Raw genomic sequence first — 16,780 nt, 5'->3', positions numbered from 1 at the left:
TTCTTTAAAGTGACAGTTTCACTTTTTATTTGCAAAAAAATGCCTGCCAAATTCTCAGTATGAAAAGCCATACTTTGTCGGTTGATCTTGGGAGTAAAAATGGTGTTCCGTGAGGAAAACTTGCAATTCAACAATTGCACAGTGGTTTTCGTTGAGACCCCCCGCCCCCATCATTTTAGTGTGCAGCAGAAGTGCTTTATGAAGTACTTACTGTTTTATTATGTAGGATATCAAACAGATGTGTTTTTGAGGATTAAAATTTTAATAAAATTAAGCATTTTTGCTACTTTCAAGGGAATTCTTCAGTGAAGAATTTTTGTGGGTTTTGTTTTTGTTTTTTGAGTGCATGATAAGTAAGAATATAATGACTGCTAATATAGGAAGATGTAACCGCCTTGATTCGCGTTACGATATGAGCAGTTTCACCCACTAATACTCTGTAACATCAGTGTATGGAAGTCAATTCCGTGAGAAAGTCAAGTAATGTCTTAGTACTATAAAATTTTTGACCTGAGGACCCCTTAAAAATGTCTTGGGAACCCCAGGGGTCTACAGGCCTCACTTTGAGACTTAACTTGTATACTAAATAAAAAATCAATGAAACTTTGTCATGGGCAGGACAAAGATAACAAATCTAATTTTTAGATTTGAGCACTTTGAACAGCGTTAGCATTGAAGTACATTTACAATGAAATGGAAAGAACTGTATTTTACTAAGATGGTATTAAAAATAAATATTTTTAAGATTTTTTAATAAGATAGTATTGACAAGATTTTTTAATAAGATGGTATTTGCAGTTAGTCTGTAGCCTGACTGGGTTGAGTACTTAACAAAGGATGGACACTGCAGGGCCTCAGTGTCGTTGTTCCTCTGTGAGCATGTTTGTTTGTTTGGTTTTGGGGAAAAATCTTACAGGACAGTACTGTCAACTGTTTTCTTTCACCCTGTGAAATTGACCTCTGACACTTTCATGGTGGATTTCCCCAGTTTTCAGTAAAACTTCAGAGCCTATCTCAGTTCATATCTATCATCAATTTCTACTCCATTTTCTTTTGCCTTTTGTCTTCCAAGGTTTACTGGTAGCTGGCTCGTGGAGTGCGTGTGCGTGCGTGCGTGCGTGTGTGTGTGTGTGTGTGTGTGTGTATACAGGTGTGTACCAGTCTGTTATCTGAGTATTAAATTTGGTTTAAGTTGTCTTCACTTGATTTGAACAAGCATTTATTACCAATTGGGATGAATGTCGATCTCATCTTCTACCTTTTTTTTTTTTTTTTTTTACCCATACTTGGATGTTTGATCTATATTAATCATGTATTTCTGCCATTAGAACAGTCTTCTGCCTGTTTTTACTTTTGCTCTTCCAAATGATTTACCAAATAAAGCCAGTCTAAGGACTTGCTCTGATTCACTTACGGCTCCGTACTCTTAGTTTTGTCTTAGTTCCCCGACTGCCCTCTTTAGGAACCAAAGAATACCTAATCCTTGTCTAATAAACTGTTTCACATATACTATTATAAGTAGTATTTATTTATAACTCTGAATTCATTATACCTAGTACCTCTTTTCTTTCTTTACCTATAATACCTCATTTTTAAGCAAAGTTTCCATCCATTCATGTGATTGTCTTTTTAAAGTTTTAGCTATGGTTTAGTCTTTCATATCCTCATTTCATGTCTGTTCCAAAGCTAGAATATAGGATAGTAAGTTGGTTTGTCTTAATTGAGAAAATTTTGTTACCTTTCTTATACTGGTTCCCATTCAGAACTTTTTGCTAGTTGGAAGGGGAACTAGTGTCTTGATTTTCATTTTCATACTTAACTTTCATTTCCAGACTTTTCTTTCCCAGACTGACAATGGTTTGCCTTAAGTCGTCCTATGACTGATTACTTCTCAGTAATTGGAAAAGATGTACCAAAAATATGGCCTATTGGGACACCTGGCTGGCTCGGTGGATAGAGCACGAGACTTTTGATCTTGCGGTTGTGACTTTGAGACCCATGTTGGGTGTAGAGATTCCTTGAAAATAAAATCTTTAAAAAAATATTTTCCTTTAGTGTTTTAATTTCTTGTCCTCTTCACTCCTCTGTCAGTATACTTTGGCTGTCATTTATTTAATCATTTATTTATTATTTATTGAGCCCATCCTGAAGTCATATAGTTTTATATTTTAAAGGGATGTTAGAAGACATCTATGTAAACTGCTATTCTTTTATGTATATGGCAAGTTAAAGTGCACATCTAGGGACTGTGAGGCAGCTCATCAGAGGTCTTTTGGGTATAAAAAGAAATGGGGCTGTAGTTAATGTCAATTTAACTTAAATCAGAGTTGACTCATTACCTAATTGGTGCTAGTTTACTGTTTTCTGTCTAGAGAGCTTTGCTGAGACTTAATATTGCTTAATTGGGATTCAAAATTAGTGTTCCCTATCGCTAAATCAATGGCAAATGTTCTGTTAAAAAAATGTTCTGTAAAAACCATTCTGTGCTTTTTAAAAACCACAAGGTATTATGGGTGGTACAAAAATAGGTGATAGGTTGTATTTGACACACAGGCCATAGTTTTCAGACCCCTGGTATAGATCACAGTTGAAATAAATGATTGACATTAGAAGTCTCAATTACTAATGAATAATTGGTTTGGTATACCATTTGCCTATGTCTTTATATAAGTGTTATAAAGGAGTGTTGGCCTGATAAGCATGGGCATAATACTTAAATGTTTCTTAATGAGGTGGGGTCGTTTGTTTTCTCTTTCCCTAGTTTCTGGAAGTGTCCATCTGACATCTGTTTTTAAAAATCTATTAAAAATGATTTATGAAAAATCACTGCATGATCTGGTGACTCTTTGCTAGCCTGTAAGATTCATACATAAATACCCTATGTACTTGTACTGACTCTAGTTGTTAAAAGTGAGAGACATCTAATGTTTCCTCATAAAGAAACAGAGGCCCAGAAGATTTAAATCTTCTAAAATTATAGAGGCTACCTGAGCTCTTATTTCTTGGTCATGTTATCTTTAATTTATATCTGAGGGCTCTAGATTCTAATGAAAAAAAAAAAGAAGAAGAAGGAAAAGAAAGGTAACTTAGAGGCATCTCCCTTCTAAGTTATTATCACCATACTTTAATTTCTTAAGATTCACAAACTTTGGAACGTCAGTGACCATTAAATCTGACAAAAAACAAACCAACAAGAACCAAAAGAAGAAAATGTTCACAGCACAAAAATTGCCTTTAACTATTAAAAAGAAAGTAGTCTTTACACTCTTACAAAAATTACTGGAAGATGCTCATGTGCCAAAACTAGAAGGTAAAATGCCTTCACAAACTATCTTACCTGTTTAAAAAATTTAAGCTGCATTTTTTTTTCTCTTGAGGATGCTGTTGACTTTTTACTGGTACTTTATATTCAAATTATCAAAGATAGCCCTCCCCCCAAAAAACAGTCTTACATAAAACAAATGAAATACAGAGTTTTTATTTTAAAAGGTGATTTTTCTCCTTTTTGGTGGAAATGCAAATTGGTGCAGCTACTGTGGAAAAGTGTGGAGGTTCCTCAAATATCCAAAAATAGAAATACCATATGATCTGGTACTTCCAGTACTGGGTATTTGCTCAAGGAAAACGAAAATACTAATTTGAAAAGATAATATGCACCTCTGTGTTTATTGTAGCCTTATTTGCCAATAGCCAAGATATGAAAGCAACCCAAGTGCCCATCGATAGGTGAATGAATAAAGATTTTATATATGTATACACACACACACGCACACACACGCACACACACAGACACAATGGAATATTACTTGGCCATAAAAAAATGAGTTCTTGCTATTTGCAACAACATGGATGGACCTAGAGGGTATAATGCTTAGTGAAGTAGGTCCAAGAAAGACAAATACCATATGACTTCATTCATGTAGAATTTAAGAAACAAATGAGCAAATGAAAAAGACTTGTAAATACAGAGAACAACCTCTGGTGATTGCTAGAGGGGAGGTTGGTGGGGGGGATGGGTGAAATAGGTGAAGGGGGGGCAGATTAGGAGTACACTTCTCGTGATGAGTACTGAGTAATGTATAGAAATGTTGAATCATATTGTATGCTTGAAACTAATATAATACTGTATATTAATTATACTTAAATTTATAAAAAGATATTCTCTTCTTTTTAATAGTGTGAATAAAAATTATCTCCCGAGACCGGGTCTTTAAAAATACAGTTTAAACTTAACATTTATCCTAATGTGAAGAGTGGTAGAATTTTTTTTCTTTGGAAACATACTTCTTTGCTTTTTTTGGACTTAATATTACAGGTAGCCTTAAAAAGATATTCTTAAAACGTTTGATAATTAAGCTGTAGTTGTAGTTTAGGGCTAATACACAAAAAAGTAAATATGCTGTTGTTTGACATTAATGCTTTAACAAATCAGCCAGATGATTTGATTTTGTTGTTATGGGTTTTGTTTTTGTTTTAGTTTGGTTAGTATTAAAATAAGCTGAAGTGTTTCGTTTAGAACTTGGTGTTTTTTTCTGAGATTATCAGATTATTTCTAAATCCTAATGTTGCACTTAATTTTTTTTTTAACATTTTATTTTTTGAGAGAGAGAGCACACAAGCAGGGGAGGGGCAGAGAGAGAGGGAGACACAGAATCTGAAGCAGGCTCTAGGTTGCTGTCAGCACTGAGCCCGATGTGGGGCCCGAACCCCATGAACGCAATATCTTGACCTGAGCTGAAGTCGGACTCTCAACCTCTACTGAACCACCCAGGCACCCCCCTAATGTTGTGCTGTATAGTTCACAAAAGTAATTTGGAAAACATGATTACATTTAGTCTAAAAAAATTTTGTGACACCTTATAAGATTTAGCATGGCAAAAGTACATTCTCAAATGTGCTTTATACATATTTTAAGCTATATTATCAACTACTTCAAAGTTAAATCTTAAGAGATACCTTCCTTCATTGTACCATATTTTATACACACAACAGTGTTATTGTCTAACATTGGTAGAATTTTAATTATTTTTAATGAGGCAGGAAATGAAGGGTAATGCATTTTTCAGTGCTGTTCCTGAGAGTTTCATGGTGGGGGAGAGGGAGCAGTTCAAGGAGAAGAGCATTGCGGGGCAGATGATTATAAAATGTTAATGTATTCTGTTAATCTCAATGTCTTTGAACAGGATGGGTTCCTAAAAATAGCGGCAAATTTTCAAAAAAGCAGGTCCTAGCCATTGTGAGTTTAACATCAGTGATTTTAAAGGCTCCCGATGAATGATCAGTTTTTAAGAATTTGTAATAATGGGTGTATATCAGTTTTCTAGGGCTGCCATGACAAAATCCACAGACTGGATGGCTTAAACAACAGAAATTTATTTTCTCATAGTTCTGGATGATGGAATTCCAAGATCAAGGTGTGTCGGCAGGATTACTTATTAAAGGCCTCCTTGGCTTGCAGCCAGCCACCTTCTTTCTCACTGTGACCTCACATAGTCTTTCTTTGTGCATGCATCCCAAGTATCTTTCTCCTCATATAAAGACACCAGTTATATTGGATCAGGGTTTACCCTAATGGTCTTGTTTTAACTTTATCACCTCTTTAAATAAAGACTCTGTCTCCAAATGAAGTAACATTCTGAGATACTGCTGGGGTTGGGTCTTCAACATAAGAATTCTACAGGGACATTTCAGCTCATAAGATGGTCGTAACCACCATGACTTTGCTAATAAGTAAATTGATTTAATTTTTCTTCTCTGGTTCATTTGCCTCCCCACATACACTTTGTGTTTTTTTTTTTTTATTGTTAGTTATGATGATGTATTTTTGCAGTGTGTTTTGGTTTTAGCAAGACAATTTGACAAGAGTTTCCTGCAATAACTCAGTGAGTAATATGGCAGCAATGGTTTACTTTGCTGAAATAAACTATGGTCTACTTTGCTTCACAGCAGATTGAGAACTTACACCCAACAAATTAGTTTTGATAAATGGTTCTGTGTGAGTTTAGAGACTGTTATTTAGCAGGATATTGTAATCATCTGTTTGTCACTGCAATGGCTGGCTGACCAGGTTAGGACTGCCATTCCCAGCATAGTCCATGTAAGCTGAGCACTGATAGCCTGCATTGTACATGGAGCCTTGGCAATGTATGTCATGGTTTGGAATTAGCAACTTCTTAGGACCTTCCAGTACTAAGAATTTTGATTCTTCATAGTCATTAAATTATTTTATGTTATAAATTCCATCCTCTTTTTCCTGTGTGTGTGTGTTTTATGTCCTGAGGAAAGTAGTTTAGTATTTTAATAACATGTTAGTATTTTAATAATATATAGAAATATAGTTCTTATATGTCTCTGCTCTGACATTAAAATGAGGAAGTTAAATACTGAAGAAGAAAATAATGTGTAGAATGCCTAACCCCGTACATAGCATGCAGGAGCTTCTCAATAAATGCAAATATTCTTCTGCTTCATTTCCGTAACATTCAAATGAATGAGAAGCAGTGTGCACACACATGGGAGCAGAGATAACTTGGTACATTTCAAACATTTTAAAAAGAAAATTAATTCTTCTAATACTGACAGAAACCTGTAAGCCACTTGCATTTTACGTCCTTTGCTTACCTATACCCTCAGCCTTGAGGTTTGTGCTTCCATAATTTTCTGTATCTTTTCTTATCCAAGTTGCAATTAGTTGTTTTCTTCACAACACCTTGTAAAGTCACAAGGTCTGGCCTTGGTCTCCTTTGTATAGCCACATCTCCAGTACCTGTCTGGAATGATGGTACATTGGAAGTGTTTAACCGAAGTTTTGACTGAGTGAATAAAATATATTGGTCAGAAAATAGTGCTTTAATGCATTTTTCCCCTCTTAGGTTTTGTTAATTGCATGACCATTGCAGTGTTTACTTTTCATTTGTCACTACCCCACCCCCCCAATTGTAGCTCATCTGCATTTGTTTGGGTTGGTTTATCACCCCAAAGTAATACAAGTAACTAGAGATTGGCTTTCCTGTATGAGGGGAACAGAATGATAGATACCACTTTCCATAAGATGTGAGCTGTAATATTATAACTACGCTAGAGCATTTCTGCTGGAATGTCCTGTTTTACCTCTAGTTCAACATACATAAAGTGTGACTCCCCAGAGGACTGTGCTTTCTAGGCACCCCATATATATGAGTAATTTTTTTATACTTTCTGGTCTAGAAACTGAAAAAATGTGACTCCCCCCCCTTTTTATTTCTCCAGGTATGGTCAATCACGAATTTTATAGTCATTTTCTTGTTTTAAAACATGTCTTGGATAATTCCCCCGATTTGTCTGCCTTTTTTGGGTTGCAACTGACAAATCTAATTGGCTTAGGTAATAAAATTAATTTTTGATTTCTTTAACTGAATTACAGTGGTAAATTAGCTTCAGATAGTACTTAATCCAGTTGCTTAATAGATAACCTGATGTCATTAATAACAGTTTCTCTTGTCTCTTTGCTGTGCTTTTCTGTTTCTCTCTCATCTCTGCTCTAACCTCAGTGATTATGTACATAGTGTCCTTGCTATCTGCCCACTCCTTTCTGAAAGGAGGAGGTTGTCTTTCCTTGAAACCAGCAAAAGTCTTCTAGCATTCATTCACCAGGAGTGATTGAGTTGGATCAGAGGGGAGGGAGGTAATGTGTATCTGTGGGGGTGGGACGTCAGCCCTTCCTGAAGATAAAATATGCTGATTGACTAAGTGCCTTCCTTTCAACCAGGAAGTCCATCCCATTTAAACCACAGGGCTGAGAATGGAGTAGTTGTCCAAATCTGGAAGGCAGGAATAGTGGTGTGTTTTGTCAGATACTGGCAATAGAAGCTGTAAGAGGCAAGCCACCCTTTTCTTCATCTTGCTAATTATAGTCACTCCATGTCTCAGCTGCTGAGTTCCAGAGAAGCCTAAGTTATCCTTCTTGTTAGGTGGACTCCCAGCACCTGGCATAACAATCCCTGGCATAACAATCACCTTGAGACCCTGTGGGTCATTGATACTTATTTGGAAAGGTAACCCCCAGTGTCCAAGGTGGTGTTGACAGTTACTTGCCAGTAATAAAACAGTTCTTATTTAAAAAAAATTTTTAACCTTTATTTATTTTTGAGAGAGAGCAAAAGACAGTGCAAGTGGGGGAAGGAACAGAGAGAGAGGGAGACATAGAACCCAAAGCAGGCTTCAAGCTCTGAGCTGTTGGCACAGAGCCCAACGTGGGGCTTGAACTCACAAACCACGAGTAATAGCTGTGGCAGATATTTGTAGATATATTTAAAGATAAATTTTCTGTTTTGTCACAATCTTGATAATGTTGAGTATTATTTTTAAATCTTTGCTAGTGTTATGGCCAAATGTTTTTATGTTTATTATTGGTGAAATTGAACGTTTTCCTGTTTCATCTAGAGGGGTCTTGTTATGGAATAAGTGAATCATGAGGTTAAAAGGTACAACAAGAGGAGTGTAGCCAGTAGTATTCTAATAGCATTGTGTGGTGACAGATGGTAGCCACACTTGTGATGAGCACAGTATAATGTACACCATGTTGTACTTCTGAAACTTAATATAACATTGTGTGTTGACCAGGCCTTAGTTAAAAAAAAAAAATAATAATTGGAATAACCATTTAACCATTTATTTATTTCATTTGGTCCAGTCATTTACTTGTAGAGACTTTTCCTGATCCTGAGGAATATTCATTCATATTTGGCACACCTGCCAAAAAGAAATGAAAGAAAACTACTTTAAGCATAAATATCCTGATGGCAGTTTTAGAATAATGAAAGTTTAGGATCATCCAAATGGTCGAGCAGCACAAAAATTTTCTGTTATGAGATAATATGCCACCACTATACATTTTGTAAGATAAAGTAATTTCAATTAAACATTTGATTCTGTGTCATGCAAAGGGTTTCCAGATCTCTTAACAGTGTGTGGTCGGCAGGACATTTAAGAAGATCTTTCTGGTTTCTTTATTTCTACCCATGACTTTCACTTTTTTTTCCATTCTTTTAAATTTAAAATAATGTGATTTAGGTTCATAATTAGGCACTGGCTTGCTCCAGGAATGAAATCAGAAGAGAATATCCATCTTTCTCTGAGGGGGATCTAGATGATTAAATGTGTGGGGCAGTTATTGTTCAGTGTGTGTATGCTGAACTCAGTTTTGTGATGCTGAAAATGCTGTACATATTCAGTTGAATGAATCATAGCTGAATTGTCTCAACAGTCCTGTTTTTATAATATTTGTTAAATTATTCTCTATAAAGTCTTAAAGTAAAATACTTCATACTGAACATTTAAAATACTAAGTATACTTTTAATATAAATGCTTTGGCTAAATATTAGTTAAGATTGATTTTTGTGGGCTGTCTGGGTGGCTCAGTCGGTTAAGTGTCTGACTCTTGGTTTTGGCTCACTCAGGTCATGATCTCACAGTCATGAGATTGAGTCCCACTTCGGGGTTGACAGCATGGAGCCTGCTTGGAATTCTCTGTCTGCCCTCTGCGCCCCCCCCCCCCCCGCCACCAGCATATTCATTTTCTTTCTCTCTCTCTCTCTCTCTCTCTCTCTCTCTCTCAAAATAAATACTTTCTTTAAAAAGTCTAACTTTAGGGGTGCTTGTATGGCTCAGTCAGTTAAGTGTCCAACTTTGGCTCAGGTCATGATCTCACAGTTCTTGAGTCTCAGCCCCGCATCAGGCCTGGAGCCTGCTTCGGATTCTTTGCCTCCCTCTCTGTCTGCCCCTTCCCTGCTCACTCTGTGTCTCTTTCTGTCTCTCAAAAATGAGTAAGCGTTTAAAAAAAAGTTTATTAAAAAAAAGACTTTTATATTTACTTTTGACTATTTTAATATAGCTATGGATCTGATTAAATAACTAATTGCCTATAAATGATGCGAGTTTCAAATAACAGATTTTTGAGTTTATAGGATGTTCCTGAGAGTTAGGATGGGGAAGTACACTGGCATTTATTCATTCATTCATTAGAACTCAGTCATTTACTATTTAAGGATAAATAAGTATGATGAAGCAGAATATACAAAAAATTGTGACTTCAGGAAGGGTTAGTTTATTTTGAGTATCTTATTTATTTAATAGTCCATCAGCTCCTTATTTTACACATAATAATCTGTAGCAGGCCTGACACTTGGATGGTGTAGGATAAAGATTGGATGAGTTTCTCACTGATGTTTTGTGACCTTATTTAAGGATAGTTGTTCTGAAAGATACCACAATGGAGGAGATACAGTGGTAAAATTTCTTGTATACCCTCTGAAAATGAGTGACATCTAGTATCTGAATGTCTGGTCTTTACCTGGGACAAAGACTACATCGCATTACAAAGGACCCACCTTAGCTGTATAAGCAAACAAACCAAAACGGACCAGTTCTGCAAAGCCATACTGAGTCTACTAGGGAGGTGGTGGTATTTTCTCTGATTTTTCTCTTTGGCATACAGGCTTTTCAGGTATGAAAACTGAGGTGTTCAAGCAGGGACTGTCTTAATGTTTTATTTTGTTGTCCAATCTCCTGTTTCTTTTCAGGTGTCTTTTTGAGGTTACAATTTAAAAGGATCAGTTTCATAATGAACCATATTCTAGAATTAAGTATCTTTGAAAGTGGACAGACTCAAGTCTGTAGACTCTATGTAGTTTTATTGCAACTGTGATGGAAACCTCTAAAACAGGATTGCATTAAATTTACAATTTTTTTTAAATGATACGTTTGTTTGTATATTTCTCTTCATTGAAAAACTGAGTTCTGCAAGGCGTGAGCCAACTTTTACTTCATTCCAATCTCAGCACAGAGCTTTGTCTGCTTTAGGAATACACTTGGCATAAGGGTGACGATAAGGTTCTTTCTGAGGATGTAAAAGAGCTAGCTGAAGTAGGATGACAGCTGGAATAATACTTTTTAAAATTTGAATAATTCATCCTTTTCCCTTAAAAAAATGTTACCCTTGATTCCAGAAATTGACATAGCACTATGGTCAGTGGAATACACCAGTTCATGGTAATTTGAACAGATAAGAACTTTTTTGCTCTGCGTGTTTGGTGTTCTTTGTGATGACTTTTTAAAGTGTATCAGCAACATGTACTTAGTATTAGAACTTTTATATGCAATAATTTATATCAGTTTGGTTCGTATTTTTCTTTGCCCCGGAATATACTAGGTGATGCTGAAACACCACTGATCACTGGTTTAAGTTGTGATATTGATGGCCTTAGCTATCAGGCCCAAGCATTAATTGAAAACCTTTGCATCTTAGGTCTTTGAGTGCCAGTGTTTATTATTTGAGTGTCAAACTGAATGATAAAGGGAAAAGAATAGTTATTCTGTTTTCTTTGTTTCACTTGGATTCTACCTAGCACATCTCATTTTGGGAAATTATCCTGTTAATGAAATAGTTATGAATTATTCCCCTTACAAACAGATATCCACGACTGGTCAAATTATGATTCAATTTCAACATAATTCTATAATGGTATGGGATTGGTTGTTTCGTCTTTTAAAATCATTCGGTTCAACACGCTTTAAAAATTGGCTATTTAATATCCACTGTGTGTACCAGACACATTGCAACACATTACTTTGGGTCAAGATTATTTTAGCAAGATATCCTCCAGAGCATAAATCACCTAATGTACCATAGTAACATCTAGACAAGATGTCTTGAGCCGAAATAATCAAAGGAGTATTTATCTTTATCATTTGAAACATTCAGGCTGTTAATTGTACTATGAATTAATTTTTGGGGAGAATATCTTTTTCTCTATATGAAGATAATTGCTACTCTTCTTCCATAGTTTCTCATCTCAGTAAGTGGAAGTATTGCTGATCCAGATTTCCTAAAAGAAACCTTTGATTCTTCGTTTTTCCTCTTTCTGTGTCCTGTTGGTCACATTTTGGAACCCCTGTACTTCTCTCTGGCTTCAGTGCCACAGCCCAGGTTTCATTTGTCCACTAGATTACTGCAGCATCCTCCTATTACAGTCCCTTCCAGTCTCTTCCTCATCTCAGAGCCAGGATGATCTTTTTGTAGTGTAAGTCTCTTCATTCCGCTACCCTGCTTAAAACCTTTCAGTGTATTTTCTCTAAGTGATGCTGTCAGGGTCCTTCAGAACATGGTTTCTGTTTGTGTTTCAAGGCTTACTTCAGTGTTTTGTTTTTCTTTGTTCATCCAGCCTTTCCACGACTGTTACTGCTCACTAGATTCCTTACGTTCCCTGCCTTCCTCCCTAAAACATTTGTGTTTTCACTCTCCCCATCCATCCTTGCAGGTCTAAACACCAGTGATGCTTTCTTCAAGATGTATTCCCATACTGCTGAATTTGGTTAGGGTTTCCTCTGTGTGTGTCACCGGAAAATTGTTATTACTTCCTTGTTTGTCTTTGTTCTTTTCTGCGACAGAAGCTTGATATGCTTAGTCACCACTTTTTCCACAACTTAGGGCAGTAATGGTTCCTGTCACATGGCAGCCTGCTCAGGTGTTTGTTAATTTGTGACTTTTAAATATACTGTGACCACTGCATCATAAAGAGACCCATGATGTGGCAGGACAATCAACATAGGCACATGATGTTGGATACACCTTTATACTGAAGAAATGTCAGTATATCCTTTTTAAATAAAGACCAAGAAAGTACACAGTCTAGGTCAAATCTGGCCCACTAGCCTTTTATAAGAACCACAAGCTAAGAAAGGGTTTTTTTTAAGTGCTTAAAAAGAAGTTAAAAGGAAAATATTTTATGTTACAACTTTGTCATATGAAATTCATATTTCACTGTCCATAAATAAAAGTTTAATTGGAACATGGCCAGACTCATTTGTCTACATCTTGTTAGTTGCTGCTTTTGTACTATAACAGAGATGAGTGGTTTTAACAGAAACTGTATGGGTGGCAAAGCCTGATATATTTACTGTCTGACTCTGCAAAAAATGTTGACTTCTTTTAAAATAATTTCCATGACATGAGAACATATAAATATAATTAGGGCATAATTAAGTTAGTTGTCTGTTTCCTTTTTTCCCTCCCTCTGATTTCAGGGTTTAAGTATGTCCATTAAGAGAATATCATTTGAGTTCTGGAAACTATATTCCCACCTCTCTGCTTTATATATACCTAGATCTTTTTGAAACTTGAACATTGCAGATTAGATATTGAGAAAATGGGGACTTCAAATTCTACCAGATTATGTAGACAAAACCAGCATAGATGGCTTGTCCCACATCCAACGTTCTAAAATCATTCTTTTCCTAAATAGTATTGAGTCCTAAAATGTTCTGTTTTTTTACAGTTAAGGATAAAGAGGAAACAACTTTTTACGCTATTGGATACAGTCAAATAAAATAGGATGCTACAGCCCTTTTATAAATTTTGAATCCTTTTTTGCAAATATGTTATCCTGCAGAAAAATAGACCCAGCCATGTTTTGGTTGTGTAATCTATTACTAACTATCGGAAAAACTTTGTTAGGGTTTATTATTAGGCAATATAGAACCTTCATTTTACATCATTTAATAAAATCAAATGGTTTTTACAACATTGTTTACATTTTGTTTAAAAATATTTTATTGAGAAAATACTTAATTAACTTTGTTTTATTTTTAGGGTTATATCCTGTGTTGTGACCTCATGGTTTAAGTGGGAATAAAGATGAGTATAAGCAGTGATGAGGTCAACTTCTTGGTATATAGATACTTGCAAGAGTCAGGTGAGTACTTTCATAAAGTAAATAGGCCTCAAATTATTTTAATATTCTCAAAATAACCTTTTATGCATTTGAAATTTGTATCAGTCCAAACTGTTGAACTTTGTATGTTTCCTTAATGTCTGGACTGCCATTTTAAAGCTATGTGTTACTGCATGGTTTAACTCTCTGACTCTTTCAAATATGTTGGAATCATGTCAGGCAAATATTTGTTAACAAATGGTTTGGCTTTCAGTGTTCAAAGACCATTTTTATAAGTTGTTACCAAGTGAGATTGCACACGGTTAGTAGGAACATATAAACTCTCAGGTACCATCAGTTTGATAATGTATATTTACAGTCCTCCGCTAAATGTTACTGATCCTAATTGCAGTAACTAAATTAACAGTAATTTTTCAGAATGCTTTCATAATCATTATCCCAATTGATTTAGATTATCCTTGACCTGAATTCTAACGTGTTTATTGGCAGGTGATTAATATAAATCATTGGAAGCCTTTTATAATAAATATTAAATAAATCAGTGATCATTTTAAAACAGATTAAGAGGCATTATTATAAAACAGAAGGAAGACTACAAAGGAAAATGTGGGATGAATTAAGCAAAAATTGTAAAAGTAGAAGAGAAAAAAATCTTGAGGGTGGATAGGGCACAGGACGTGGGAAAGATTGACGTCACTGGTGAGTTCAGATTGTTAGTATGAGATGAAACTATTTGGTAGTTGAAAATACGCTGGAGAGGTTGAATTTTAGAAATCATAAAGTTGGAATGTTGTAATTGTAAGGTGAGGCACAGTGTATAAAAAAGTAACTATGGTAGTGGCGTGTGAGGGAGGACAGAAAGGCATAGAGTAGGAATTGAGCCCTCAGTTTTGGTTTTGAAACTACAGTTAATTCTTCTTACAGGGCTTAGTAATTGTCCTGTTTCATACAGGGAATGCAAACATGGCTTTAGATCTTAGACCCCACTGCTTGCTGAGCTGTTCTCAGCTGCACTCTAGTTCTGAGCTTTGTTCTCCGGTGGAGGTTTTCTATTCGCAGGCACGGTCACTGCTCTCTCTGGCCTGAAACAGCTGAGAAAATGATATCTAATGAGGGCCAGAAAGGGAAAAAGAGAGAAGAGACTAAAAGTAACCAACTAAGGCAGAATAATTTGTTGTGAAGCTTTGAAATGGAAAGATCTTGTTTTGTTTTCTTTTTCAACTGGCAAACTGGTATTGAAGGCAGATCCAAAGACAATATCCACTGAATATTTTGAGGACGATTAAAATGATTAACGAAGTGGAAAAAGTAGTGACCCGACCTGGTGATTATTACATACATAACACATATGCCTTGATACAACGCACGTGCCTTGATACTATTATTTATTATCTTTGTCCAAAATTGGAAGAATTGTTAGGTCAAAACAGACTCCTGCTTTTTCTGTTTTTGAATCTGACCACATTTAAGCCAGAGCTTTTGAGGCTTTGGACACTAAAGGAGAAAACATTGTGAAGGATCAGTGGATGAGGAATGTATGCAGTGGTTCATTAAGTGTGTTGTAAAGGCAATTGCTCCGGTTGAATCTTATGGAACTGCTGTTTTGGGAGATGAGCTCAGTTGCATCCTGTGATGAGATGAAATGGGGCAAGGTGGAGTTAGACATGTTAATGAACACTCAGATTTTATTTGCAAACAGAAGCCCACAAAGTGATAATACTCTGAATTAATTTCTGAAAGAGTATCCAACGGTTAAATATTATCAAAAGTCTTCTTAAAGTTGCCTGTGTTCTCAGAGAAAACCCTTTGAAATTTCATGTTTTAAGGTGTTTTATGTTGCAGTAAAAATACAGCAGGAATTATATTTTAAAAAACAACCTCATGTGGTAGACTGCTGTTTATCATATTAAGTCCTTCATAATTGTTTACTGTGTTCTTAGTTGTGCTTTGTGTATTTAGAAAGGTTTATACTTAACAGTGTACTGGTAATGAAGTGTGATGTTAAGCCACATCTCTCAACATGTAAACACCAGTCCCTTTATTAAATTTGTAACTTCCTATTTACATTATGATTTATAGGAGAAAATCAGATTCAACTAATGACATTTTGACTTATGGCAGTTTTTCTAGGAATGCAACTTGCCATAAATTTAAGAACCGCCTATACCAGAGTTCTAAAGTTTGATCCTCTGACCACCTGCATCAGGATCACTTAGAGAACGGCGAGTGGGGCCCAGGAATCTGCATTTTACAAATGCCCCAGGTGATTCTTAGGCATAATAAAGTTTGAAAGCCACTGGTCCATATTAGGTGTAGGACAATTAGAACTTGACAAGAAAGTTGACAACAGGTATGTAGCATGTTCACAATATCTTGAAAGAAAAATTATATTTAGTAATTATTCAAGATAAAATAGAAAGCATGATATGTACACATTGAGATTTGGAGTGTGAGAATATCTCCTAAACAGGGAGCTGCCACTAAAAGTGGTGTATTTCTATTTATAGGCAAGATTTTGCAGGAATGAGGAGGCATGTTTATATCAGGAGGATACCATGAGACATTCATTTGAAGTTACTTCCGGAAGTAGGAAATGGGAAAGAGTTTAAGAAATTTATAGTTCTGTCAGCTCAGATCAGGTTTCAGATGGAGCTCAGAATCTAACTCGTCTTAGCACTTGAGACTTATTCCAAAGCTGTTTCTTGGTTCTGATCTCTAATTAGACATAGAAATGGCCATTTTTGCAATTGATTCAATTTTGGAATCCAGTAACTCCTTTTCTGGGTGGTTTTAGGTGTATTTCCATGTACTTATCACTGTTAACTTATAAGAGATAATTACTGAGGGTCAGTCATTAAATGTCTAAGAAATATGCAAGTTACTTTAAGGCCATAAGAATTTCTCTTCAATGATTTAAAGCAATACAGAAGGAACTAGAATCTACTTTCCCTATAAAAGAGTACTGAATTGGATTAGGAGATAGGAAGAAAAGAAATAATCATGACAAAGAAAGTGTCTGTGAAAAGACCTTCAAAGGACTGGTTTGTAAAGACTACCCACTAAGGAAAGT

At 35.7% G+C, this 16,780-nt stretch overlaps 1 protein-coding gene across 4 annotated transcripts in view; it reads left to right on the top strand.

The window, feature by feature from the left end:
• TBL1XR1 (TBL1X/Y related 1) overlaps nucleotides 1-16,780 on the top strand; it is a 177,984-nt gene that overhangs the window by 123,558 nt on the left and 37,646 nt on the right. For 2 of the 4 annotated variants that reach the window (XM_047099702.1, XM_047099703.1), the window contains exon 2: nucleotides 13,629-13,731. The exons of the other annotated variants lie outside the window; for them this stretch is intronic. In XM_047099702.1, the coding sequence (XP_046955658.1) occupies nucleotides 13,674-13,731 (58 nt within the window). In that variant the 5' untranslated portion in view covers nucleotides 13,629-13,673. The remainder of the gene's footprint in view (nucleotides 1-13,628; nucleotides 13,732-16,780) is intronic. 4 annotated transcript variants of the gene reach the window in all.

This window comes from Lynx rufus, unplaced genomic scaffold (assembly GCF_022079265.1).
Source record: "Lynx rufus isolate CCGP_SWC_20201006 ecotype Redwood Valley unplaced genomic scaffold, mLynRuf1.p SCAF_5, whole genome shotgun sequence".
Taxonomy (NCBI): domain Eukaryota; kingdom Metazoa; phylum Chordata; class Mammalia; order Carnivora; family Felidae; genus Lynx; species Lynx rufus.
This window is presented reverse-complemented; position numbering and strand designations above follow the sequence as displayed.